Source organism: Engystomops pustulosus, chromosome 3 (assembly GCF_040894005.1).
Source record: "Engystomops pustulosus chromosome 3, aEngPut4.maternal, whole genome shotgun sequence".
NCBI lineage: Eukaryota > Metazoa > Chordata > Amphibia > Anura > Leptodactylidae > Engystomops > Engystomops pustulosus.
Window position 1 is genome coordinate 164,561,413 of NC_092413.1, and position 27,813 is coordinate 164,589,225.

Below are 27,813 nucleotides of genomic sequence, written 5' to 3' on the forward strand. Positions count from 1 at the left end.
GCGACCCTCTGTCGTGTCTCTGTATTTCTTTATAGTTTTTAAATATCAGTGAAATGTGGTAACCTATAGACCTGCCAGCATCTGTGATATGTCCAGTTTAGTAAATAATTGCATTTCCTGTGAAATATCAATTCTTGAGCATAATTTTTTAACTTTTAACTGTGGTGGTCCCAGAGGGGTCTTTCATGTACACTATTTATGACATATCTATACATGTTGCCCATGAGAATAGCCCTTTAATTGTGCCATCAATGTCAGAAAATACAGATAATATGAGTGTGGTGGAGCTCTCCTCTCCTGAATACACCAGACTCATAAACGTCTTTTTGAAGCCAAATAGCAAAGTATTTGATTCATGTTGGTCAATAGAACAGCAGAATTGTCCCCGATGTTTCTTACATAAAGCAGCATAGTCTGATGACAGATCCGCTTTAACATGCTTCAGTTATCTTTACATGATAATGTTAAATGCACTTTTTTGTATTTTATTATTTTCTTTTTTTAGGATTTGAATATTTTTCAAATGAAAAATATACAGTACTGTTGAAATCTTATAGGGGCCCATAAACTGTGACTCTCAAATTTCCATACGATGACATCGTCCGACTGTTTACTTATTGTTCTGAATTTTTATATACTACAATAATTTAATGTTCTTATAACCTGCTTAAATAGGATCCTGAAGAGAAACTGGAAGAATCTAGAAATTTTGTGGTGAGAGAGACAGAAAGCAATGAAAGGAACAGACCGCAAAGGTTGGTATATTGGAGCAATTTAATTCAATGTTTCACATTAGTAATCCAGCAGCTTGTGACCGTTCTAACCACTTCTGTCTTATTATATGGAAATTAAAATAACAAATTTTACTCTTTCCAACTAAAAGTCTCTGAGAAGTGGGGAAGAGCTTGTGTACAATGAAAACTGTAGCATATCAGTGCCACCATTCATACAGTATAATTGTCTGAAGTCTCCTCCTTAGCACCTGTATCTCTTAGTAATTTATACAGAACAAAATTTTTGACAAATTTGAATAAATCAATACACAGGTAAAATACAGGGCATGCTCTACCTTTGCCGCTTTTCTTTATGGAGGGGAAAGGGATCGCCTCCTCCTCCTCTCCAGCGCACAGCGGTAGGGAGGGCATCTGGCTGTGTGAATGTACCTTTATTTGAAGGAACTTTGTTACCAGATTTCACCCAATTTAAAATTATAGCACACTCAGGTACAGTTCCCTACTTTATGTGAAATCTCGCTGTGTTTTTTTATCGTATTTTGCCTGAAATGAGTTACCGTGGCGTCACGTTAAGGATAACAATCTCATTTTTCAGATCGCACCAGACTTGTGGTGTTGTGAGCTTTAGCACTGGAGATGCAGGCATTTTAAAACATAGTTGGAAATGGGAACAGCAGATATCCAGTTCTCACTTTTTTAACTGCCTGTTACTTTTACTGTAGGTCCAGGTTTGAGCTAAAAGATGAAATTCTTATTTTTAGCTTGTTTCAAGGTTCTATAGAACCAGAGATTGAGTCATCTAAAAATTACTCATTTCAGGCCAAAATATGACTCTTCTCTATTCAGTGGAGGAGATTTGTTATAAGTAAGCTGTCGAAATTTCACAGAAAAAAGGAAATTCTAGAAAGGACACTTCATACCCTGCCTAAGGGTGTTGGTAGTAAATCTGGTGACAGAGTACCTTTAATAAAGTATTTCACAAAGTTTAATATTATCCGAAGCATTATTTATTTCTGGATTTTTTTTTTGTGAGAAAAAAAAAATAGCCTAAATGTTTAGTTACCCTTTGAAAGAGCTTTCACCATTATAACATAACTTTAAAACAGCATTCCCCATGGATAACCACCAATCCTAGAACAGGAGTTCTGTAGGTGAGATCATCAATATGAGATTAGTGGGGGTTTTAAGTAGGTAGCTACCATGGAGGTAAATGGGAGCCAAGGCTGGGGTAATTCTGTACACATTTGACCATGTCCCTACATCTATTCACATGCTACAATCACCCTGCATTTTCTCTAAAGGCCAACAGAGCAGATCCCCATAGACCAGACAGTCTATAAAGGGCATCACTTTAGCCTTGACTGGAATGATTAGTGTGCAGTTATATGGGTTATTAATCTTATCAATGTAGTTTAACTACCAATGAATTCATCTAAAAGATTTTGACAGCAGGGGTGTGTGATATAATTGTATTATTGATGCTTCCAGCGCAACATGTTGTTTATGAAAATGATATTATCTTTTATTGAATAAATTACTTGGATCGTAGTTGGGAGGTTTATGGATGTGACACTGATGAAGGGAAACTGGTTATTACTGCCTGCACTCCGGGATAGTTGCCTTTGATGAAATTGGATAGAGGTTCCTTACATTGTTTGTAATAAACTAGAAACACTAAGGATAGATGTGAACATAGGAGTAGTGGGTCTAAAAACAGACAGGAAATGGCAAAATATGAGGAACAGAGATGGGTTAAATGGCCAAAATTCTGAAAATCACAAAGGGAACCTGTCAGCAGAAATTGACCTAATTAACCACTGACAGTAGGTTGTCAAGCAGATTAACACCTTCTAGATCATGTTTCTTTCATCACCCAGTGTAGAGGCATGAACCAGGAAATAAACTTTTAAGTTTTGAAGTGAGATGCAAATTAGTTGTATGAAGTTCTATAAAGAGTTCAGCACTGAAGTCAAGCTCTCCCCTCCTCAGAACTCCCACTTTTTTGATTCACACAATTCATTCAGACTTTCGGAGAGTCAGTTATCATGTCCTTGGATATAGTTACAGCACAGGAGGTAACAGAGCTTGGCTTGACTTTATTAATGAATGATTCTCCGCCTACTTGACTTTATAACCATTTTACATCTTACCTCAAAGTTGGTTTTAAGGATGATGCCACCACATTGGACCATAAATAAAACATGATCAGCAAGGTGTTAATCTGCTTGACATGCTGTCGCGACACAATTCTGTCGGATTCTAGACAAAAATGTGTTGCAAACTATGACTAAGCATTACCCCGCTCCTTTAAGTGTCAGACAAAATGCAACCGCAACACAATTGTGGCGCAAGCACATAATAAATACATGTTCCGAAGGCACTTTTTCCATCCAAACGTAGTAAAAAAAAACTGGTGCAGACACAAATAATATACTTGGGCCAACCTGTTAATGGTGATCAATTAGGGTGCATTCACAAGTCGCGTTAAACGCACGCATTTTAAAATGCAATGGATGAACTGCAGAGAGATTTGCCTAATTAAATGACTGTTAACATTTACGTTTACAAAAACGCTAACATTAACAGATCCATGTGTTAACACAAGGTTGACATGTGCGTTAATATATTGTTAACTGTTTTGTTTTGTAAATGCAAATATTAACAGCTGTTTAATTAGGCAAAGCTATCTTCAGCTGATCTATTGCGTTTTGAAATGCACGTGTTCAACGCTACATGTGACTGCACCCATAGGGCATAATTTGTGGAGAGTAAGGGGTGATGATGAGGATCTCACACATTAACTCCTGGTCCCAAGCTTCCTATGGGGAGAAAGCGTCCTGTACAGCAGTTCCTCTAGTATTCATCGGGGCCTCCATTCAAAGGTCGGCAAGAAAATCCCCTCTCCATTCACAGCCGGCGTGGTGTAGTTATTGGTGAGACATGTTCTTTTTCATGTTGTGTTTTTAATTCTATTTGTGATGAGTAATGAAGATCTTTATAATTTTGGCCACATAACACATATCTTTTCTTCTTTACATTGAGAATAATTATGCAAATGAAATTCCGGTCAACTTTCATTAAAAAAATGTGCAAAAATTAAGCATAATGGTCCTTTATAGAGGTTACACTGGTCATTATGTAGTATGTACTCATCATTTCATAAGATCTCCTGTATACTCTATCTAGTCTCTTTTTTCAGTCCTTTGCTCAGAGCGTCTGTATATGTAGTCACTAGTTTTTAGTGCTCAGTTGCAGGAAGGAGACCTAGTTGCTGTGACTCCGTGTCCTTCTACATGGAGCATTAATGTAATGTGACCCCTCTGTGAGCTGAAATCAAGCAGAGAGTTTAGAGAAACGCAGATTAGGAAGTCAGGAGGGCGGATTATAGGAGCAGAAGTATGTGGAGAAGTATGCAGTTGTATAATTCATGTAAATGTTATTTTAGGTTATTGACTAATCAACCCCAGTGATTGCCTAGGAAATGTATATTGTGCTCTATACAGCATGTGACTTAGCTGACGTAGCTACGTATATATACTGTATACTATGTGCTGTTAACTTGTAATTTACTGAATTTCTACTCAAATTTATTTTCAGTAATACCAGATTATTACTGATGTCTGATATGAAAATATATGTTTTTTGACTGCTGCCAGGCTGCCTTTTCCACATTTTTCTGGTTACCATAGAAACAAAGCAACAGCTCTGTCTAAAAGTGTACTATACCTGTAGATTTAGGTGACTTTTTAGAATAAGCTGTCCTGCACCAAAGAAATGCAGCTAATTCTGGCCAGTATCTCCCTAGTACTGTATACTGCAGTTTTGCACCAGTGTTCCCCTCTGCCTCCTCTATTGTATGTATTTCCTAAGGTAAAAATAAAACAGTCTGACCGGAGCTCCTTGTGTGTCCTTTTATATATCTTTTGATAAATCGACGATTTCACTCTTTTCCCAATTATGTTCCAAATTCTTCAGTACACTTCCACACAAACGGTATTTGGATGGGAATAGATCGCTATTAGTGAAGTGTACTGAAGAATTTGGAACATAGTTGGGAAAAGAGTGAAATCATCGATTTATCAAAGGATATATAAAATGACACACACATCTTCCGCGATTCAGGAAGATTGTGAACCCAAGTCCCTGCATGTGTCGCTTCCCTGCTAAGGTCTGCCGGAGTTCATCATCTTCCTCTTGGTGCATGTGAGTGCACAAATTGCTTTGTTAAATCCTGCATAGTCCGAATCCATTGGATCGTCCGACGGCCCGCCCCCGGATTTGTGTCTCGTGAAAGCCGGCGCCATTGCGCCAAAAACCCTTTCTAAATGCAGCGCACATCGGAAATCGTTGGGTATTCCGACAATAGTGCGGACCGCGGACCCTTAGTAAATGAGCCCCATTGTTTCTGCCCTCATTGTAGGGATACAGCAAAGCAGGATAGCTGTGTAACACACTATGAGGGATATTTATCTCTGCATAGAAAACTGCCCTAGGGACAGTGAAATTATCGCAAAATATTGTTTAGTGCAAGAATTTACGATTAAAAGAACTGATACAACCTCGCTCCACGCCATGTGCCACAGTGGATGGGATAGGCACGGTCGTTCCTGCCCTTTGCCTGTGTGCATTTAAAAAAGAACAGCAGACAAATGTTTTTTTACGTAAAACTATGGCAGGTAGATTTTCCCGCTGGCCGCAATCATACACCTCCCTAAAAGGAGATGGCGCAAATATCTGCAGTAGTCAGTGATTTTATGCTCCCCATGTTTCTGGTATCTCCCAAGTGCCATAAATTAATTGGATAATGTCTATTCCACTATTAATGGAAAGACAAGTATATCTCCATAATTCCTATAAGGAGGTAGAGAGTTCCAGACCTCGTTGGAGATAATTGAAAAATAGTCGTGCTTGGTTTTAAGAGGCTGCCTTAGAAGGTAGCTAAGCCTTGTGGTTTCCTTATCCCATCCTGGAAAATGTATTTGCATATCCTGGCTGTCTTAATTGATTTCCACCACACCCATTTCTCTCCTTTTGACATTTTTCTGGACTGCAGATAAACTGCAGACAGTCTGGTTTGTCTGGTTGTCAGGAGACCACTCCAATTACCTTTTGGACGGGGACTCTAATATCACAAGAGTATTGCCTGTCCACCTCCCAGTACTTGCCATGAGTCTTCTTTGGAGCTTTCTGATGTATGTCTTTTGTTTCTGTACTATATTTGGCACTATGTAGTTTTGACCATAGTTTGTTAGTCCTGTGTTTTGTCTCTGTGTTTTCGCTTTGTCGCATGAAAGGTACGTTGGCCACATGTCACCTACCCTTTAGGGTAGAATAGGCAAGCAGGTAGGGTCTCGGAGAGTGTAGCTTTAGGTCTCACTGTCTGTGTATGTCTTTCATTTTACATCATTCCCTAACAGGCACATGTATACCACTTGTGTATAGTTATGACAAAACATATTAATGTTGGACACACAGTTGAAGTGCCACAGATTTGCCTAGAACAAACGCAAAATCTTAAAAAAAAATCTTCTAGCACATAAAGCTAGGCCTGTATATGGCTATAACAAGTTAGCTTTTTATTAGGGTCTAAAGAAAGGATGAGCCCCAAAGATATGGTAAACTACAATGTGAAAACATTGCTACTGTCATTCGACCCATATCCCAGGTTGCAGGCACACCTGTGTGCCTCCCTGTGCCCCCTCATCCCTGCAGCAGGCCTGCTTACCTTTCCTCGTTTAACCAGAGGTCTCCTCGCGCCGGTGCGGACGCCCCTTCTTCCTAGGGCGCACACGTGCCAGCTTTCTGAGATTCAAAGGGCCAGCGTGGCCGCTGGCCGCCCACCTCTCCTGTTATATTCCCGACCCCTTCCTGTGCCCCCTGCCAGATCTTTGTGTCTCGTGCCATTGAGAAAGCTTTCCTGTATGCTTCTTGCTTGTATTGAGATTTCCTGTTGTGACTCTGGTTCCGTTTCCGACTGCCTGTCCTGACCTCTTGCTTTGCCTCTGACCTTGATCTTGTGCTGTCTTTTTCTCCTGTTTATGTCCTGCCTGTCCCCAACCTAATTCTGCCTCACGACTCTGTATCTCGCCTTGGCCACCACCACGGACAAAGTCACGACTGTGGAGTGACCTGGTGGTAACACAACGCAACAAGTCCAATCCGCATTCCTACGGGCTCTGATGAAGACCGGGTGCCACTTAGATTCCGCTCCCAGGTATCTGCTTACGCCATTGTCCCCCCTGGCTCAGTGGGTCCACTACCCCCAAATCCTGACAGCTACCAGATCAGATGCAAGAAAAACTGTTGTAGAAAACTGTCCTCTTTGCACTGCCACTGATGAAATAATATTCAGCATTTATTCAGTAGCTGTGTTTCATATATTAGACGGCTCAACAATTTATTACCAGTTTGTGTTTGCCCTGACATCAGCGCACTCATGAGTGTAGACAAAAGCGCAGAACCTACAGACCATTATTATTGTTTATGTAGCCTTTTCTTTGTGTGGTTTGAATATATGTAATTTTAATGTAGCAGCAGATAGTTGGAGAATTGTAGGTTGCAGACACATTTTAAATTTTATATTTAATGATAGGTTGCCTCATGTTAGAGAGCTGAGGATACACAACTGTTCTAAATTTCATTTCTTTCTCTTACATAGATTGTCTGTCAAACTAATTGGAATGCATTAGATGAGTTGAGTTCCCGTCTAAGGTCATAGAAAATGAAGCCTATCATTCCCACAGCGCCAGCAGCCTAATTTAAATATGCAAAATTCTCCACCAGCAAAAACAAATACATTACTGTAATGTTAACATTATGTCTTCGGGTTGTTTAAACCTTTGGCAGCTTAAAACATGTTACAATGACTAAGCTCACCTCATGTGATCCTGGTGGTGAACTTTTCTTACATCGGGTTTTGTACTGGATATTTGCTTCTTTAGTTAAGTCATTACCATAAGGATACAATGAAGTAATCAGTTCTGGCATGGATATACTTAGAATTGTTGACTAACAATGTTTTCCTGAGTAATCATCTCGGGAATATTTCTTTCTTGACCATAACATTGCAGCAAGAACTATTTTTACATTTTATAACTCACAGCCTCTTAAATAGCGTCAGAGACTATACAGTATTTTCTTAGTCTTCACTGTCACAAATTCTCTATGCGCTAAAGTTTAGTCTGCCAAAAAGTTAGTTGCTTCTGTTCAACTCATTATAATGGAATACTGATAGAAATTTCTGGTAGATGTATTTCAGAGTGGGATGGGGTAGGGGTTATGCCAATCCACCCTTAATCTGGTCACCACAGCACTATGCAATTTTTCTCCTTCACACAAGGTTAAATACGGTGTGGAAGAGAAAAGTCGCACAGTGGTTTGGTCTGGACAGTGACCTATTCTCATCTTGCGGTTTGATGCTAGATCTAGTTCTCACTGCAGATTCATGTGTTTCATTCATGTGCTTTATTGATTCATGTGGTTAAAGAAGACCTGCCACCAGAATTTTACCCCTCACTCCAGTGATACCTTCTGGTAAGGGTTCGCCTAAACTTATCTGCCACTGAGGCTTTGTACCTTAATTACAGTTGTTTTTCTGATATGCAAACAAGTGGACTAAGAGTCAAATCCTGGATAGAAGAGTCACGTTTCTCCAGGCTGCCAATGAACCACACCTCCTTATTTTGATTGACTGCTCAGTGTCTCTTCACATCTCAGGCAAAGCAGGCAGGAATTACTTTCCCTGTCCATACCTGAATGCTCTCCCTCTCACTGCATGTATTTAGCAATAAGCACTGTTGGGGAAACTGCAGATCTTCTCACCATTTCAAACACCAACGATGGCCGGAGCCAACACAGACAAAGGCACAATGGGGCAGATTTATCAAGTGTCTGAAAGTCAGAATATTTCTAGTTGCCCATGGCAACCAATCACAGCTCAGCTTTCATTTGCCCAGTGCTCATGAATATTTTAAAGGGGATTGGTTGCCATGGGCAACTGGAAATATTCTGCCTTTCAGACACTTGATAAATCTGCCCCAATACGTTTTTAAAAATTATTTTACTATTGGGAGGAGGTAGATTTAATGGTAACCTGTCAGCAGAAACCAACCTAATAAACCATCATACCTCATCAAGTATATTTTATGGCCCAGTGCTGGGCTTCATGTAGTAAAACAACTTTGAAGTGAGATGTAAATTGTTGTATAAAGTCTGGGAGGCGGAGAGTTTAACACTGAAGTCAAGCTCTCCCCACTTGAGAATGCCCCTCTGCTATGATTGACATCATGCACCAGACTTCTGGGGAGATGGTTAGTAATGTGACTGAATGCAAGACCATCAATCACAACAGAGGGCACGTTCAGAGGTGGGGAGAAATTGACCTCAGTGATATACTCTTTGCTCCCTTGACTTTATGCAACCAATTTACCACTGACTTCATAGCTGATTTCTTGGATGAAGCCTCCAAGCTGGGCCATGAAAGAGAAATGATCTAGCAGGTGTCATCTGCATGGCAATGTACTTCTAGTGATTTTTTAGGTCAATTTCTACTGACAGGTTCCCTTTAGGCTGTACTGCATTTTTCAACAAAGGCACAGTGGGGAAAGGAGGGGGTGTAAGGTTTATTGTGCCTTTTCTTGATGACAGGTTCCCTTTAAGGACTTTTGTATAGAAATTTGGATTACCAAGTGTAGAGCATTAGTGATCAATAGGGTGTTGATGTGTAATGTGCTTTGAAAGTCGGGCATTTGGAACTGCCCAAAACACTGATTTGGCTCCACTTCAGTGTAGAGTAAGTGCAGACACTCTAAAATGTTTGTTATTTCATGTTTGGGGTCGTGGATTTTCTGCCGAATACCTCCCTAAAACATATATTAAAACGTTTTTATGCATTCTTACTACACAGCATTTTTCCACACTGGTCTCAAACATTTGCAGTGTACTGTATATTGGATCAGAATTAGGCATATGGTGCTGTACTATATTGTTTGAATGGTTAGTGGAATTTTGTTGTAGAGTTAGGCCCGTTCCACACTTGCGAGTGTGATGTGAGTTCAGAAATCAGAAACTCTCTGCCCACCTCTGGTGAAGCTCTCCTGATGCTTTACATTAGTCCCAGGTTGCAATGATGAGCTGTAAGGTGTCTGTAATGAGGTTTTATTCATAGTAGTATCATAGTATATAAGGCTGGAAAAAGACGCAAGCCCATCAAGTTCAACCTTTAAAAATTAAATAAATGTTTTATCCCCATAACCCGTGATATTTTTTCTCTCCTGAAAGGCATCCAGGCCTCTCTTGAACATGTACATAGAGTTCGCTATAACAACTTCCTGCGGCAGAGAGTTCCATAGTCTCACTGCTCTTACAGTAAAGAACCTTCGTCTATGGTGATGGTAGAACCGCCTCTCCTCTAGGAGTAGAAGATGCCCCCTTGTCCTGGTCATAGGCCTAGGTATAAAAAGATCTTTGGAGAGATCCTTGTACTGTCCGTTCAGGTATTTGTACATTGTAATGAGGTCACCCCTCAGTCGTCTTTTTTCTAAACTGATTAATCCCCAAATTTTGTAATCTGTCATTGTGTTCTAGTCCCCCCATTCCCCTAATGATCTTGTTGCTCTGCTCCGCACCCGTTCCAGCTTTACTATGTCCTTGTAATACTCTGGTGCCCAAAACTGTACACAATATTCCATGTGTGGTCTGACCAGGGATTTGTATAAGGGCAAAACTATGTCTTTATCATGAGAATCTATTCCTCTCTTGATACATCCCATCATTGTATTTGCTTTAGCAGCAGCCACCTGGCTCTGGTCACTAAAATTAAGTTTACCATCCACCAATACCCCCAAGTCCTTCTCAGCTCCAGTTTTACCAAGTAATTGACTGTTTAGAACATAATTATACTTTTTTCCATGGCCCAAGTGCATAACTTTACATTTATCTACATTAAACCTCATCAAACATTTCTCTGCCCACTCCTCAAGCTTCCACAAATCCCTCTGTAATGCAAAACTATCGACCTCAGTATTTATTACTATACACAGCTTAGCATCATCTGCAAATATTGAAACTTGACTGTGTAAACCCACTACAAGGTCATTAATAAAAATATTAAAAAGAAGTGGCCCCAGTACTGACCCCTGTGGCACTCCACTGGTAACGTCATCCCAATCTGAGAATGTGCCATTAATGACGACCCTCTGTTTTCTATCACTAAGCCAATTACTTACCCAAATACACAGATTTTCCCCTAGTCCCAGCAGACTCATTTTATATACCAAATTTTATGCGGAACGGTGTCAAATGCCTTTGAAAAGTCCACATATACAACATCCACAGCGTCCCCCAGATCCAGTCTGGAACTTACTTCCTCGTAGAAGCCAATCAGATTAGTCTGACAGGACCGATCTCTCATAAACCCATGCTGATGCTGGGTTATAAGGTTATGTACAGTGAGATACTCCAGGATAGCATCTCTAACAAACCCCTCAAATATTTCCCCACCACAGAAGTTAGACTCACAGGTCTGTAGTTTCCAGGATCGCTTTTTGATCCTTTTTTGTATATTGGTACAACATTTGCTATGCACCAGTCCTGTGGAACATAACCAGTCGTCAGTGAATCTTCAAATATTAAAAATAATGGTCTGTCTATCATGGTACATAGTTCATGCAGAACCTGGGGGTGTATGCTATCTGGCCCCGTTGATTTATCTATCTTAGTGGTTGTGATGCGGTGCTGTACCTCTTCCTGGGTTAAACTGTTGACATTCCAAAGAGAATTACCTCCTGCTTCCTCAGCACTTCCCCCCTATCTGTGTCATCTGTAATATCACAGAATCAGGAAGTTACAGGACACATTAGGATCCTGCAGGGTGTAACAGCCTGTGGTAGTGCAGCACCTAGGTGCCCGGACTCATTAGCATAATTTTAAACCTTGATTTTAGAAGGAAGGAGGCCATGCATAACAAATGTGGGAAGCTTACAACAGTCAAGATGCCCGGATCTATGAGTAAGTGTCCCGGGTTTATCATGTTCGATTTTGATGGTAGCTTTGCAGATTTATGTAAAGTATCTGTAAAATTGTATTAAAAGGATTTTATGAGTCCCCACCAATCTACTGGAGGGCTCAGGCAAACACTACTGTGCCTTTAGTGCTTGGACACATGTATACTGTATAACTAGTAGCCGCATTGCACCTCTTTTATATAGGATAAACCTTAGTAAATGGCGTCAAGGTATTTAGCTGTACAGTGGGTTTCTGCAAGTCCATTTCTGATCTGATCAGGATTGTAAACCATTTTAATGTATACTCTGGCCTAGATTTTGTGATCATGTTTTAGATATAGCTTCTATATTTCTTTATTCTAAACAACACACCAAGCCTCTAGTATTCAGAACCCAGCATGCACTATGCTGCTGTCTTGTCTTATACCATGAAATAGTTAATCTCATCTGATGCACAATGTATTGAGTCATAGCAGCAAGCCAGTTAATCCTCACTTGAACTCTGTGTGACTTGAATAATATTAATACATGCCTTATATTATAATCATGTCTGCCACGTGGCTACGGTAAGATTGGGTGTTGGGTTCTTTCCTTGTGCCATCTAACATTAATTGGATAAGGGAGCGTACTTACCTGTTGGCCCGAATTAGTATTTGGCCGTTACGTGCAGTGATGAAACTAGACTAGGCTAGAACATTTTTATTTCTATATTTTCATTTTTCGGATGGCGCATTTGTCTCCAGTATGCTGCCAGAGCGCTACATGTATTCATTCATATGTGCTAATTTAGCCTCAGGATTATTGTTGATTTCTGAATAAATACATTTCTTGAGCAGTTGGTTGCGGGCAATTTCTAATAAGTCGTGCATAGCGAAAGAGCTGTTAGAACCTTGGACAAGTCAATTGAATTTCTTGTCAAACATTTCAGATTCTTTGATTTACATTTTGTATTCCAATTTTTCTAAAGAGTGGAGAGGATGATTATATTTTGGAAATTTAGAGTCTATTAACCGAGCATCTGTCTGTAAGAAAGCTTCATGGAAGTGTGTAGGCATGCAGGAGGCTGGCTGTATTTACTGCTCATTCTAAAAAATTGTGAACTCTCTTGTTAATAATAATAAAGTCGTATCACGGCTCCATGGAATTTTTAAGCCATCTAAAACTTGGCATTAAAGGACATCTACCACCAGTGGTGGTAGAGTGTCCTAATTAGGCTGCTCGTTCAGTCTAGGGGATGGGGGGGCCGTATTTAACATTGTTTCTGACATCTTTATTAATGAAATAATAACTTTGTAAAACATCTGGAGGCGCTCAGGTTGATGGCGCCTGTCACCCCCTCTGCAAGCCTCTTGCTGCTCCTTTCCTGGGAATCTACATCAGAGCCGGCGGGGGGAAAGAGTGGGGCGTGTGTTCTCTCCTAGCAAGAGGAGGCCTGCAGGGGGGCGTGCATTAATTAAAAATCGGGGAAGCCAAGAAGCGCTTGAGCACCTCCGTTGTTTTACAAAGTTATTATCTTATCAATTAAGATGCCAGAAAACGTGTTAAAAAACGGTCATTGGACATCCCCCATCCCCAAGACTGAACGAGCAGTCTAATTAGGATACTCTACCACCAGTACACTTGTAGAAAATGGCCTTTAATAGACTAGATATATAGAGCCCTGTTGAAATTCTGTTTCCTTCTGATTTGTCACATGTTATCAATGACCCAAGGAAATATGGCTCCTTTCAATCCCTCCCTAGAAACTTATTTAGGAATAGGAAGGGAATTAAATTTTTTCATGATGCTGTATACATACCATGGAATTAAAGGAAATGCACCATGAAAATCCATCATGATAAACCAGGGATACTTTCTCAAAGATCCAGACATAGTGACAGTGGTAATCTTCTTAATCTTATTATCCATGGCCTCCTTCCTTCGAACATCAACTTTTATAATTATGCTAATGAGACCCCAGCCCCTCTGTGATCTGGATTTTGCAGACTGTTACACTGTTTTCCCCTACAAGCAATTGTCCCTGATTTATCATGTTTGATTTTGATGGTAGATTTCCTTTAATAGTATAATAGTAGTTTTATATTTCTGCAGTGAAAATTAAGTGATCTTTGTGACTTTTTAGTGTTTCAGATTCTGAATTGAAATTAGCAGGAGGAAATGAGAAGATTGGTCCTCTAAGATCAACTTATTGTGTCAAAGAAGGTGTTCATGAGTCTCCCTGTCTACAAGGTATGTTCTACTGAGAGTTCATTTCATGTATGTAGATCTACAGGGAAAATAGGAGAAGTAAACGTCTTTCCCAAAAGTATTCATGTGAACTACCAAAAAATCTCATTTAATATAACAAGCATATTTTGTACAGTATGAGCGCAGTTGTTTCAGTGAATAATTGGCCACCCTAGTGCTCTTGTAAGGTTTTCTTGGGAACAGTTAAATGATATAGCTCTCATAGTTCTATTTCTTTGACATAAAATGAGCTGATCACTTCATTGCAGATTTGTAATACATGTACAGGATAATGAGCCATACGTTGTAGAGGGAATTGCACAAATGCACACTTTTTACTTTTCAGACATTGAAGATTAATATGTTATTCTCAAATTTTAAAATTGGGGTCATCATTTTAGACCCAGAGATTTAACATTAGGCCACTTTCTTCTTGCTATAATAAGTTGCATATACAGTATACTGTATATTAAAATCTTCACAGTTAAAAGTCAAAATTGACCTTGGTGACCAAAGCATTGTTTTCTGTGACAATTAAAAACTAATCACAGAGCCAGAATGATTTCAGATACACTGCTCACTGCAGGATAAAGAAGCAGAATAAAATCTACTCTACTTAATGAATCATATTACAGAGTTTACTCTTGTTCTATTTATTTCTATTTATTTCTTGGATTAATTTCCCATTAGACATTTGTTATTTCTATACTAGACAATGCAGCAAAGGTTGTTTGGATTTTTTTTTACCTCCATGAGTTTCTAATGTACATAATCTCTGTGGCTATTCTCATAAGCTTATATGTATTTAAAGATGCAACACCTGCTTCTTTCATTTGTTCTTTGGATTGAATCTATAGAGATGGTTCAATAAACATCCCGATTCCTGCTGCACTTGACTTCCTGAATGTCTCCAGGAAGCAGTAGAGTAGGCTGCTCAGCCAATCACTGCCTTAGATCACTCACTTAAGGGAAACCTACCATCAGGAATACACTAACTGAGGTATTCCTGATAGTAGATTCCTTTCTGTCTTCTAAGTCCTTCTTCTTTACCGAGTATTTTCCCCCTAACTAATTAAAACGTTGTTGTTTATGTAAATGAACTTTAGAGGCTGCCGAGGTGTGGAATAGCCCAACTGAGCGTCGGGGGCTAAGGCTCCACCACTCCCCTGTAGCCTCTGAAGTCTCACCCATGCATGCACAATAACTTCCGTCTCTTTTCGGCAGTAGTACGGACGTTACTGCACATGTGTTAAATAGTTAAAGAATCTAAATAACAGGTAAGAATTATCCAAAATGACTTACATATTATCTTCCCATTACAACTGGACATCCGCTTAATTTGATATATTATTTGGCGGATTAGCACATAGCGCGCAGCTATTTTAATGTTGTACTTCTTTGTTTCATGCAGTGTGTAGTGTCAGTGATAAGTTTCTATTAAGTACAGCATGGGAAATAAACATTAAGTCGGAGAAGGCGAGCTGCTCGTACAATTACACACGATTCCTTTTTAATACTCTAATTAGGGCAATTAGTTGTGCAGTGATGCGGACTGCTCCAGCTCCTCCGCATCTGACAGTGCTAACATTGTGAACCAAAAAATAGCAGCAGTTGTTTCTATCTAAGGTGTGAACATTACACTACATGTTAAAAGTACCTGGCTCAAAGCAGAGGCATTTTTATCCCGAAAATCCGGGATCTCCTGATAGACTGTGCAGCTTTCTGGAGACGACACAAGGGTGGCAGGACAATTAAGCAGTTGACAGCTATGTATACTCTTTTAATGCATTCAATACAGATCATCCTCTTACAGCATCACACTCGCAAGACAGCAAATCAATGAAGTACAAAGGCTTTAAGGACAGCCGGAGCTTGGATACAGCTTTAATGGTAATCGCGCCCCAGGTAAAATGACATAACCTCTTTTCACTCTGTTTCATCTCATATTTGTTATAAATACTGCGACTTGTAGTCAAATGCATTGTAAAAGAATTAGAGAAGGGACGTTCTTTATTGTTTTGCAGGTCTCTGGTGCGATGCTTGTTAAAGGAATAGTTCAAGTGGAACTAAGCACTAACACAAAGCCTTGTACATGACATCACCACACCTTTCTAATTGAAAAATGGGTGTTATATAGTATATTGACTTACTGTATCGTTATTTCACAGTGTTAGCTAATGGAAGCCCTTAATGCTTCTACACTATCTCTCAGAGATAAATTTATGGAGTAAAAGAAAATCCACTCGAAGTAGATTTTAATGTGGTAAAAGCTGAAAAGAAATTGTTCTCATTATGTTAAGCCCTATGTTTGGAGCATACACCAGGCACTACAAGTGTATCCATACTTCAATTCCCAAAAAAGAACAAAAAAGTGTCCTTTCCTGCAGGGCTGTTGATGTGGTGAAAAGGTAATGTTTGTGTTGGATTCGGATTTGATGACACCACCACTTTTATTGCATTAATTTATTTATTCAGACTCTGAATAGGTTGTAAAATGGATACAAATGAATTGACAGGGATCGACATTTGTTTCAATCTTTGTGTAATTGACTTCAACTGTAAAGTGAAAAGGGGATCTATTGTATCATCCTTTTCACTTTGTTTGTTTGAGGGACAAATATTTCATTAGACACAGGAAACCAATGCCCATAGGTTTCCAGGTAGAAAAGGGCAACCCAGGGTCAGGAGCAGATATACATGTATATGCAGTGTGGCACTAAATTATATTGCACCAAATTATATTCTGACCAACAATTTGATCGCTTAACAAAGGCAACACCAGGTGGGCCATGCAGCATAATACATTTCCTAAAATCTGTTCAATGGATAGAACTGAAAACATCACTTCAGTTCCATCAAGAATGCTACAGCAAAAACCACCCCATTTATGGAGATTTCTGTGACTTTCAGAGACCTCCTCTGTGGATTGTACCTCATGGTAGATTTATTGTCTGGAAACCCAAATCCAAAAAGAAATATTACAGGGGTTTTGGCACAGTAGGCACTTTTCCTTTACCACATAAAGGGGAAAAGATTGTCAGTAGTCAGAAGGCCACTGTCATAGAAGAATGGGAGACTTAAAGTCCCTAATGGGGCATAGCCGCACATGTTGTGAGCTATCCCAGAGGTTCATAGGAGTGAATGGGGCACAGGACAAGCATGTTCTGCATTCACTTTAGTAATTCTCCTGATTGTTGGGGTAGACAGACATTTGTACATTGGATGGAATGTACTAAACTGACACTGTGCTCCATTCTTAAAGGAAAAGTACCAGTTACTATACAAAAAAACTATGTATACGCACCTGCGCTTCTCTTCATTCTGATCCCGGCGGTGGTCTTCTTTAATGTTAACACCCCCGGATCACCTAGAAAAAAAGACTTGTAAGTAGCAGCCAGGAGCACTGGGACAAGTTAGGCTTCTAATTATCCACACCCTCGCACCTTCCTCACACGGGTCCACCAACCGCGATTCCATCGGGTTATCCTGAATATTTCTGTTTTGCGGCAAATTGGCCAGGGTATTTGGTGCACGCAATCGGATTGTGGCGCATACGCGATGGCTTGCACGCGACAGAAATTGGGGGCGTGGCCGTCGGACAACCCGACGGATTCGGAATTTAAAAAACGAAATGTGTCACAAGATCAGCACTCACATGCACCGGGAAGAAGAAGGTGAACTCCGGCGGACCTCAGCACGGAGACGACACCTGCAGGAAATTGGACACGCGACCTCAGTGAATCACGCCGGACCCGAATCATCGACGGACAACGCACCGCGGGATCCCGACAGGACCGGGTAAGTAAATGTTCCCAATTGTCCCTGCGCTCCTGTTAATTATAAGGCTTTTTCTAGGCGGTCCTGGTGTGTCAACATTAAAGAAGACCACCATCAGGTGGGTATGTCTGCGATGGTGAATGTGTCTGCTTTGCTTTTTGTATATTAACTGGTAGGTTTTTTTTTAATACTCCTCATACTGGCACATTAAAAAACTGATCCTGTCTTGGTCCCCAACCACTTGTCACAAAAGTGACATGAAGGTGGTGAGGGGGGACGAAGTCACAATTGCTGCTATTTCACGTACTCTATGCTAGAAATATTGCATACAAGGCATGATAAATGCCCCTCATGTCTTGTACGGCATAACCCCTTAAAGGGTTTGACATTTATTACAAAGCATTTACAGTGCTGTAAAAAGTAATAGATGGAGTTATATACAACTCTCATGCCAATGCCTTCAGGGACCCCTGTTCCACCGATAATGAAACCACATGATATTTCACTCTGTAGCTCCTCAGCGGCCCAGGCGGTGACCTCAGTGGTGTTGTCTCATATGCACTACGGCCAGGGATAACCTGCAGTAACCAGTTGTTGACATGCTGTATCACTGCTGTAGCCCAGTAAACAGAGATTAGTCGGGACTGTTGACATGGGAACATTGGTATTTTCTAGTATTGTAAGCTGCTGGTTCAGTAATACGCTGCTGGACATTGTCTAATGTGAAGAGAGCCTTATATAGCTACAGCTTGAGACTGATTAGGTATCCGGATACACACCATTACACACCTAATGGATACAATGATGGGTAATGACAACATTAAAAGCTTCATCTTTATGCAATTCATATCTGAATATTCTCTTACTATCAGGGGATTATCTGATATGCAGTAAGAATATTCCTCTGAATGCAAACAAACCATTAGCAACCCTGACACTCCATTTTGTTATAGGAGGAGATAGCGGGATTATCTTTGCCTCGTTCATTCCAGTGTTATTACAGTGTACACATGACAGACGTTACACACTGAAGTATTTTCAGATCCTATGTGACGAAAAGCTTTTCCTTTTTAACAAGTGTCCTTATCATCTCTTTAAACGGAGACATGAGTACACATGGAAGTCCGTGACAAGGAAATCAGGAGCTGCACCACTGATGCATTCATATTCATAAAATATCATGCAGTATTGCTCGAATCCTACATCCTCTTATATACTTATGACAGTATAAAAATGAGAATCCGGAGAGCGTGCTGAGAATAATACGCTGACCTTAATTTCTTCATCTGAGTGCTCCATTTTTATTACTGTATGTCCCACTTGCAGATAGATTCCATGTAGACATTAAGTGCCACTATCATGTAAGTGTTTTGTCAAAGGGTGGCGAGCATTGCTCTGTGTGACCTCCATTACATATTATTCCTGTACCAGGAGACACACCGGTTTGGATAGTGATGAGAAATCTTATACACTCAGCTGGTTAAATGCTGCAGGGAATTGCAAGAATGTCTTATCCTGAATACTATATCAAACACGTATATCTCTTTATCTTGTTGCCTTAAAAAAACATCATTAGCCAGCAGCGTATTGCTGTGCTCGGATAAATAATACCTGTGACAGTAACCGGCCAGGAACTGTTTGTCATTCTCTGGTTTCATTGATTCTTACAGAGCTAAAACAAATATTTCTTAAAATATTAATAAAGGAAGTCAAATATTCTGTGTCACTTTGTTGCACCTTAGGAGCTGCCGAGTGCTGTCCTCAGAAAACCAAATCATGCATCAGAATACCGAGGCTTAAAAGGATTCTTCATGTTGGACATGGAGCCTGTTGAAGATAAAGCCCAACAAGGCCTACATCAGACCCCTGATATCAATGCAGATGAGGAAGTCACGTATACAGGTAGATATACCAGGCTCGATACAACGCATGTTTAAGCGCATCTCAAATTATAAATTAGTAGTGAAGATTAAAATATGAAACTTAAAAAATCTTGTAAGAAAGCTTCAATCTACTTTATCTGGTCGTTGTACTCTTGTATGCTCTAAAGGAGAAGTGGAGGCTACTGAAATAGTGACACACGAACTGAAGACATAAATCATCCATTAGCTGGAAGAAGCCTTATCCTCCTCTTTCACTTCTCTATGTAAGGCTACCAGCACACAAAGATTTTTTCTCCGGTCTCAAACTACAAAATTCTTGACCATTTTGAGTAAAAATGACGCAGTAATGGACATTACGAACTAAAACTGTGGAATATGATGGACTAAGGTTAGTCTTCAACCCACTTACTATATATAAAAAAAACACTTTAACTACACAAGTAGAAAAAAGAGAAAAACGCCAGCTCACCCGACCTTCGGACCTAGGCATTCCACCTCTTTGACATCTTCTGGTGCACGGAACAAGTTTCGGACCGGCACAGCATGAAGAAAATCCACAGTTGTTCTTTTGCCAAATATGCTTGCTTTATTGTATAAAAATGCTTCAACATTCATGAGGAGGAAGACTGGTTAATGCGTTTCAATGCAAAGCGTCTTAATCATATGATTCATATGATTAAGACGCTTTGCATTGAAACGTGTTTCGATTCATATGATTAAGGCTGGCTGTATACTACATGGGGGCTGGCTGTATACTATATGGAGGCTGGCTGTATACTATATGGAGGCTGGCTGTATACTATATAGAGGCTGGCTGTATACTACATGGGGGCTGGCTGTATACTACATGGGGGCTGGCTGTATACTACATGGTGGCTGACTGTATACTACACAGGGGCTGGCTAGCTGTATACTACACCCTCGGCTTATACTCAAGTCAATAGGTTTTCCCAGTTTTGGTGGTAAAATTAGGGGTCTCAGCTTATACTCGGGCCAGCTTATACTCGAGTATATACGGTACTGTTCCTCTGTTATTTCTCAAAAAAAAAGTTTAATTAATTGATAGCTTGAACTTGGGGTTATGTATCTGTTGAGTCAGTGCTGTCAATGTCAGACAATATAGAGAAACATCTATACTAGTTGTCAATATAAGTGTTCTAGAAGGAGTAATAAAAGAGCGGCAAAACAAAGAATCGCAAGAAAGGCTGCCCCAGAATTATTATCTTATAGGGCAGTGATGGGCAACCTTTTAAACTTGGTGTGTCAAAATTCGCCAAAATACCGAGCTTAGCTCGGGTGGTGTGTCACCTTTTTGAAAAAAAAAGTAATTTTGTGATATTTAGAGTTTAAATAACAAATATGTATAATTATTTATGCCATCACATGGCCCCAATAATGAAAAAGCAAAAATGTTATAGTATACAAAAGGGGCCAATGGGAAAACTAAAATTCTGGCAGCTGCAGGGCGCTCCATCCATTCTGAGCCTCGCTGTGCACCCATAAAACAAGTCACGGCCACATGTAGGGGGTCTCTGTACTCAGGAGAAATTGCATAACAAATTGTAAGATGGGTTTTCTCTGTTTATCTTTTGGAAATGTGTAAATTTTTGACTAAATGAACGTATAACTGACACAATTTGACCCCCTTCCTTAAAGCAGTACACATTAACCCCCTCTGTCTAACGCCTTTAGACAGAGACAGCACTGGCAGGGATCAATTCCTCAATTAAGATCCCCCCCCCAAAAAAATAACAAAAAAGCAGTGTACCTTTTAACTAGTTTTGAGTCCAGCCCGGCAGAGCTCAACTCAATAAATGAACTTACCTAACTGGCACAGGCTCCAACGATGCCTTGGACCATCATTACTCCTCCTCAAGCCGCTTCAGCTCCTGTGTAGAAGATGTTCCCACGTCTGTATGAGTCGGGGCTGCTCTGTCTCCACGCTCCACTTTGACGTCATGCGCGGCCTCCGCAGAGCAGGGTGGGAAGACAGGAGCAGCAGCTGCGATCTCTCTGACTGAGATGCAGCTGCTCGCTGCAGAGCACATCACCGGCCTGCCCGGCCCCAGACAACGGCCACCGGCCGCAGACTGCCCCAATCAGTCCGCCCCTGCACTACAGCATGGCAGGCGCCGTGTCACTGAAAATGGCTACGCGTGTCAGTGCTGACATGCGTGTCATAGGTTCGCCATCACTGTTATAGGGAATACAAGCAGCTTCAGCTGACTGAATTATATGGGGCCTCCCAGCTCTCCCCTAACAGATGATATTGGAGGACAGAAGAACTTATTAGCGTTTTTGCCCCCTCTTTCCATTGAAAACACATAGTTGGTGTCGGGAGCTATTCGAGGTATATGGCCACTATAACATTGTGCATCCTATTCTATATGCCTTGCAGGCCAGCTTCCAGCATGCTTTCTCACATAGTCATGGTAACAAAAGTACAGTGAGTTTTAGGAAGGATGAGTCATATGTGAGCAGATATAGAGCATTGTTAGACCCAGGTCATTCAATGTGAGGTTTAGTTTTCATTCCTGCACTTTTACAGGGATGATACGAGATATGATAAATCAAACCTCTATGTGGACGTGAAATAGAAACATCAGCATTAAAAATGAAAAAGCACAACAAGAAAAGAGAATGTGCCAAAACCAAACTAAAGCACTAATAAAACAACAACAATAATCATAAAAATGAATGATTTTCTCCTATTTCTTCCTTTGGCTAAAATATGTGATAATTAGGTCTCAAACAAGCAGCATGGGATATGACTCCTTCAAAGGAACAAACACAAAACCTTTCATTCCTGGAATAAAAATAAATAAAGAATCCCGGGAAGTCTCCTTTCTGATACAGTAAAAATATTATAATGAGTGCTTTATGGGCACCGCTGTACCAATTACCTAGCTTGTTCTTGTGTTCTCTGAATGCCAGACTTTTAGTTCACTTATTATCGGAGCATAAAACTGAAAGCACTGCCTCATACAATTTTAATTGTAATGTGACTTTAACATTTAGTTTATTAATGTTAATGTGGATCCAGCTTCCAGTTTCTAAATCATATATTTACACCTTGTGTCCAGGAATTCATTCCATTACCCTTTTATTTCCTTCCTTGTTAATTAAAAGCAGGATTTAGCTGTATGTCTTTGCTGTAATATCAAGCCTTTATTTTCAGCAAATTTAGTTCTAAGAATAGCTCAGAATGTGCTGCGGCCTACAGCATGGAGAGGTGAATACTGTACATCTGTGTCCTTGATGCTGTTTATAGTCAGGACAGTGTCTGTAATACAGATGTATAGGCAGGGGCGTAACTACAGTGGTAGAAGCCATAGCAACCGCTATGGGGCCCACAGTGTCAGGGGGCCTCAGCATCCAACCTGCCACACTAAAGAGTGGAGTATGTGCATCATTATATCCATATTATGCTGCACTTTGTACATCAAAATATGTATATAACATTTATGTGATGTATAAATGCTGTATCTGTGATGTGTATATGTTGTATGTGTATACGGTGTATGGCGTCTGCATATACTGTATGTGTGTTGTGAGAAAGTAAGAGGTATTTTGTGGGAAAACCGCTATCTGTCCTATAGGCAGATGAAATGCATGTGGTAAAAGCCCTGGGTTTGTCTGCAGTAACCCAAGGGTTAATGCAGACATGATAAGCAGGAATAGTCTGTTTTGTCTGTGTTGGCCTAGCTAACACAGACACATTTGTAATGTCCGTACTGGGCCTGCTTATTATGGAGTAGGGGTAGGCTGGTAGTGGGACTCCTACTCCACCCGGGCTTTGGTCCTGGGTTTGTGAATTGCCCACAGGTGCAGGTCACAGGCCTCGTTAGAGCCTGATTTAGTCTGCAGGCCAGAAGCAGTAGGAGAGGCCCTACCTGGAGAGCTGAAAGCGAGATTGCATTCTCACAGCAAAGGTAACTGAGGGCCTCCTGTCTTACTGCTGGCCAAGAGCGTGTGCCAGGCAGCCCGGTACCCGGATAGCTAGGGTCCTCCAAATGTATTAGACAGCGCCTAGCCGGGCAGGAATTACTTTTATAATGTTTTTGCATGTGCCTAAGCCAAGGCTGAATTTGTGTTCTGTTTTGCAAGTGTGAATAAACACTTAAGTTGGACTTTTAAACCTGCGTGTGTCACTGCTTCCTGCACAACTACCAGAGCAATTCCCCACACATGGTGGATTGGAGCGGGCATAGTGCAGTGAAGTATACACTAGTGCATGTCCTGGACAGCACTGAAGCTGCAAGCCACGGCCATGGAGGTGTTAATCAAGCAGCTTGTCCAGTCCAACGTGCAGCAGCAAGAGACAAACAGATTGCTGCTCCAGCAGGTAACAGCCCTGACCGCTGCTCAGCAAAGGACTGTCCCAGCAATGACGGTGAAGGACGCCAGGAAAGAAGTCCGCAAAGCTATAACCAAGATGACTGCCGAGGATGATGTGGAGGCCTATCTGACAGGCTTTGAGAGGGTGGCCACCCAAGAGAGGTTGCCACAGCAGCACTGGACAGAGGTGTTGGCCCCCTTCCTCGTCGCTGATCCTCAGCAGGCATACTAAGACCTGAGCGAGGAGGATGCCCGGGACTACTCCAAGGTAAAGGCAGAGATCTTGGCCCGACTAGGAGTGGATCAGCATCTACGCGCTCAAAGAGTGAATAGCTGGAGATACCAGGAGGCGCTACCACCGAGGGGGCAGATGCACCAACTCGTTCACTTGGTCCGCAAGTGGCTTCAGCCGGAGACATCAACCCCAGCCCAGATGGTCGAGAAGGTTGTTTTGGACCGTTTCCTGAGGGCCTTGCCGGGTGAGATCCAACAATGGGTGGGACACGGGGACCCGTCTGATGCCGAGGCGCTGATGGGGTTGGTGGAGAGGTTTTGTGCCACTCAGGCCCTAACAAAGAAAGCCCCTTATACCCAGACAGGCCTTAAGGCACGGAAGGTCTTGTCACCCACAAATTCCCGGGGCAGGACAACGCCCAATGTCCGGGAAGTACCCCAGGGGAGGAGGAGGGGGGAGGCTCCCACCTGTTGGACCTGCCATGAGCCATGTCATATTGCAGCCCATTGCCCCAATTCCTCAGAGCCCATGGACTGCAGTTCCGCCAGAAGGGTTTCTCTCTATGCTGCCCCTGTCTACACAGCTACTAGCCCCGACTCTGCTGATGAGCGCCACCTGTGCCGGGTGACTGTGGCAGGGCATCCAGCGTTGGCCCTGCTGGACTCAGGCAGCCGGGTGACCTTGATTAATGGGTCCCTCACAGACCCCAAGATGGTCACAGGGCGCACAATTGGAGTCCTGTGCATCCATGGGGACTTAAAGGACTAACCCACCACAGTTATTAACTTCCAGACCTCTTGTGGAGAGACTTTACATGAGGCAGCGGTTGTCATGAACTTGCCCCATGATCTTATTTTGGGACGGGACTTCCCCATGTTCTGGACTCTATGGCGGGGAAACCAAGAGTTGGGGGGTTGTTCTCCTGTGTTGTCTGGTCAGATCTCTGAACCCGAGCCTGATGACCCAGACTCTGGAGTTCCTGCCGTAGGGGAGACCGCCACAGAAGATGGAAGTGTAATGTTTCCATTAGATGTTATGGCAGGCGAAACTGAGGAGGTCAGGACCGCAGTTGTCGGATTTGGAGGTATCCCGTGACAACTTTGGTACTGCACAACTCCAGGACCCCACTCTGGTCCGCGCCAGAGAAAATGTGGTAGAGATTAATGGTGTACCTCAGCACCCAGGTGCGGATAAGTTGTTCCCTCGAGTGGTGGTAAATCAGGAGTTATTGTACCGCATTGATAAGGTCCACGGTGAAACCCGGGAGCAGTTAATGGTACCTCAGCCATATCGTCATATGGTGTTAGACCTTACACATAAGCATGTGATGGGAGGGCACCTAGGTACCACAAACTCTAGAACGCATCCTGCAGCATTTTTATTGGCCCGGAGTGTACGATAGGGTAAAAAGGTATTGTGAAACTTGCCCTGATTGTCAATTGCATGCTCCCATGGTACACTTTCGAAGTCCGTTGGTACCTCTGCCCATTATTGAGGTACCCTTTGAAAGGGTCGCCATGGATTTGGTCGGTCCTTTGATTAAATCTGCTCGGGGGCATCAGCATATCCTGGTAGTCATGGACTATGCTACCCGATATCCTGAGGCCATCCCACTACGGCACACCTCTGCGAAACTAATTGCTAAAGAGTTGTTTGCCATGTTCTGCTGGGTGGGACTTCCCAAGGAGATCCTCACAGATCAGGGGACTCCTTTTATATCAAAAGTCACCAAGGAGCTATGTCGGCTCTTTAATATAAAACAGTTACGCACCTCTGTGTAGCATCCTCAGACGGATGGATTGGTAGAACAGTTTAATAAAACTTTAAAGAGTATGCTAAAAAAGGTGGTAAACAAGGATGGGAAGGACTGGGATGTACTGTTGCCATATTTAATGTTCGCCATCCGAGAAGTCCCACAAGCCTCTACTGGGTTCTCGCCGTTTGAGTTAGTGTATGGCAGACATCCCAGGGGACTCCTGGACATAGCCAAAGAGACATGGGAACAAGAGCCCACCCCCCACAAAAGTGTAATAGACCATATCGCAGATATGCAGGACAGGGTAGCAGCCGTCATGCCCATTGTCAAGGAGCATATGGAGGAGGCACAAAGAACTCAAAGCCGGGTTTATAACAGGTCAGCAAAAGTAAGGAGCTTTAGTCCCGGTGATCGTGTGTTGGTGCTAGTCCCCACTGTCGAAAGTAAGTTTCTCGCTAAATGGCAAGGACCGTATGAGGTTATAGAGAAAATAGGAGAGGTGAACTACAGGATACGTCAGCCCGGACGGAGAAAACCTGAGCAGACTTATCATGTAAATCTGTTAAAGGCCTGGAAAGACAGAGAGAGTCTGCATACAGAGATGGTTCTGGCTAGTCCACCTCTGGCGCTACCCTCACAGGCTGCAGATAAGCCTGTGCCGGAGGCAGAAGTGCGAATAGCCGATACCCTTACCAAAGAGCAACAGCGAGAGGCTCGAGAGTTTGTAGCAGGAAATACAGATGTGTTCTCAGAGTTGCCAGGCTACACATCTGTAATTAAACATGATATTGTCACTGAGCCAGGGGTAAAGGTAAGATTAACGCCGTACCGAGTCCCTGAAGCTCGTAGACAAGCCATATCAGAAGAAGTTCAGAAGATGCTGAAGCTAGGGGTTATTGAGGAGTCCAAAAGTGAGTGGGCCAGTCCAATTGTTCTAATACCCAAACCGGATGGGACGTTGCGATTTTGCAACGATTTTAGAAAATTGAATGAGGTGTCTAAGTTTGATGCCTATCCCATGCCCCGGGTGGACGAGCTTATTGAGAGACTAGGGGGTGCTCGGTACTTCACCACCCTGGATCTAACTAAAGGATATTGGCAGGTACCGCTGACAGATAGGGCTAAGGAAAAGACAGCCTTTGTTACCCCTGAGGGCCTTTTTCACTATGTTGTGTTACCGTTTGGGCTTCATGGGGCCCCCGCTACCTTTCAACGGTTAATGGACATAGTGTTAAAGCCACATAGGAGATACGCCTCCGCCTATCTAGATGATATTATCATCTACAGCCAAGACTGGGCGAGTCACTTGGCCAAGGTACAGGCCGTAGTGAACTCGCTAAGGGCAGCGGGCCTGACCGCAAACCCCAAGAAGTGTGCGCTAGGAATGGAGGAGACACACTATTTGGGGTATGTGATCGGTCGAGGTATAATTAAACCTCAGGTCAACAAGATTGACGCTATACAGGGTTGGCCTCAACCAGTGAGCACAAAGCAAGTCAGGGCGTTCCTGGGCATTGTCGGGTACTACAGACGGTTTATACCAAACTTTGCCACCGTGTCCGCTCCCCTGACAGACCTGCTGAAGGGTAAAAGGCCGGTCATGGTGCGGTGGAATGAACAAGCAGAAGGTGCTTTTCAGGTCTTGAAGTCTGCGTTGTGTGGATCCCCCCTCCTTATTACGCCAAACTTTAGAGTTTATTGTGCAGACGGATGCATCAGATGTAGGGCTGGGAGCTGTCCTCTCTCAGGAGGTGAATGGAGAAGAACATCCCATTACCTACCTGAGCAGGAAGCTCACGCCAGCAGAGAAAAATTACAGTATCGTAGAGAAGGAATGTCTGGCGATAAAGTGGACATTAGA

The 27,813-nt window shown here is 42.1% G+C and overlaps 1 protein-coding gene across 5 annotated transcripts in view; it reads left to right on the plus strand.

The window, feature by feature from the left end:
* Positions 1-27,813, plus strand: part of ZBBX (zinc finger B-box domain containing) — a 151,419-nt gene that overhangs the window by 93,166 nt on the left and 30,440 nt on the right. For 4 of the 5 annotated variants that reach the window (XM_072142882.1, XM_072142881.1, XM_072142879.1 and 1 more), the window contains exons 13-16: positions 676-755; positions 13,860-13,966; positions 15,762-15,868; positions 19,483-19,642. In XM_072142882.1, the coding sequence (XP_071998983.1) occupies positions 676-755; positions 13,860-13,966; positions 15,762-15,868; positions 19,483-19,642 (454 nt within the window). The remainder of the gene's footprint in view (positions 1-675; positions 756-13,859; positions 13,967-15,761; positions 15,869-19,482; positions 19,643-27,813) is intronic. The other variant, XM_072142880.1, reaches the window with a different exon arrangement.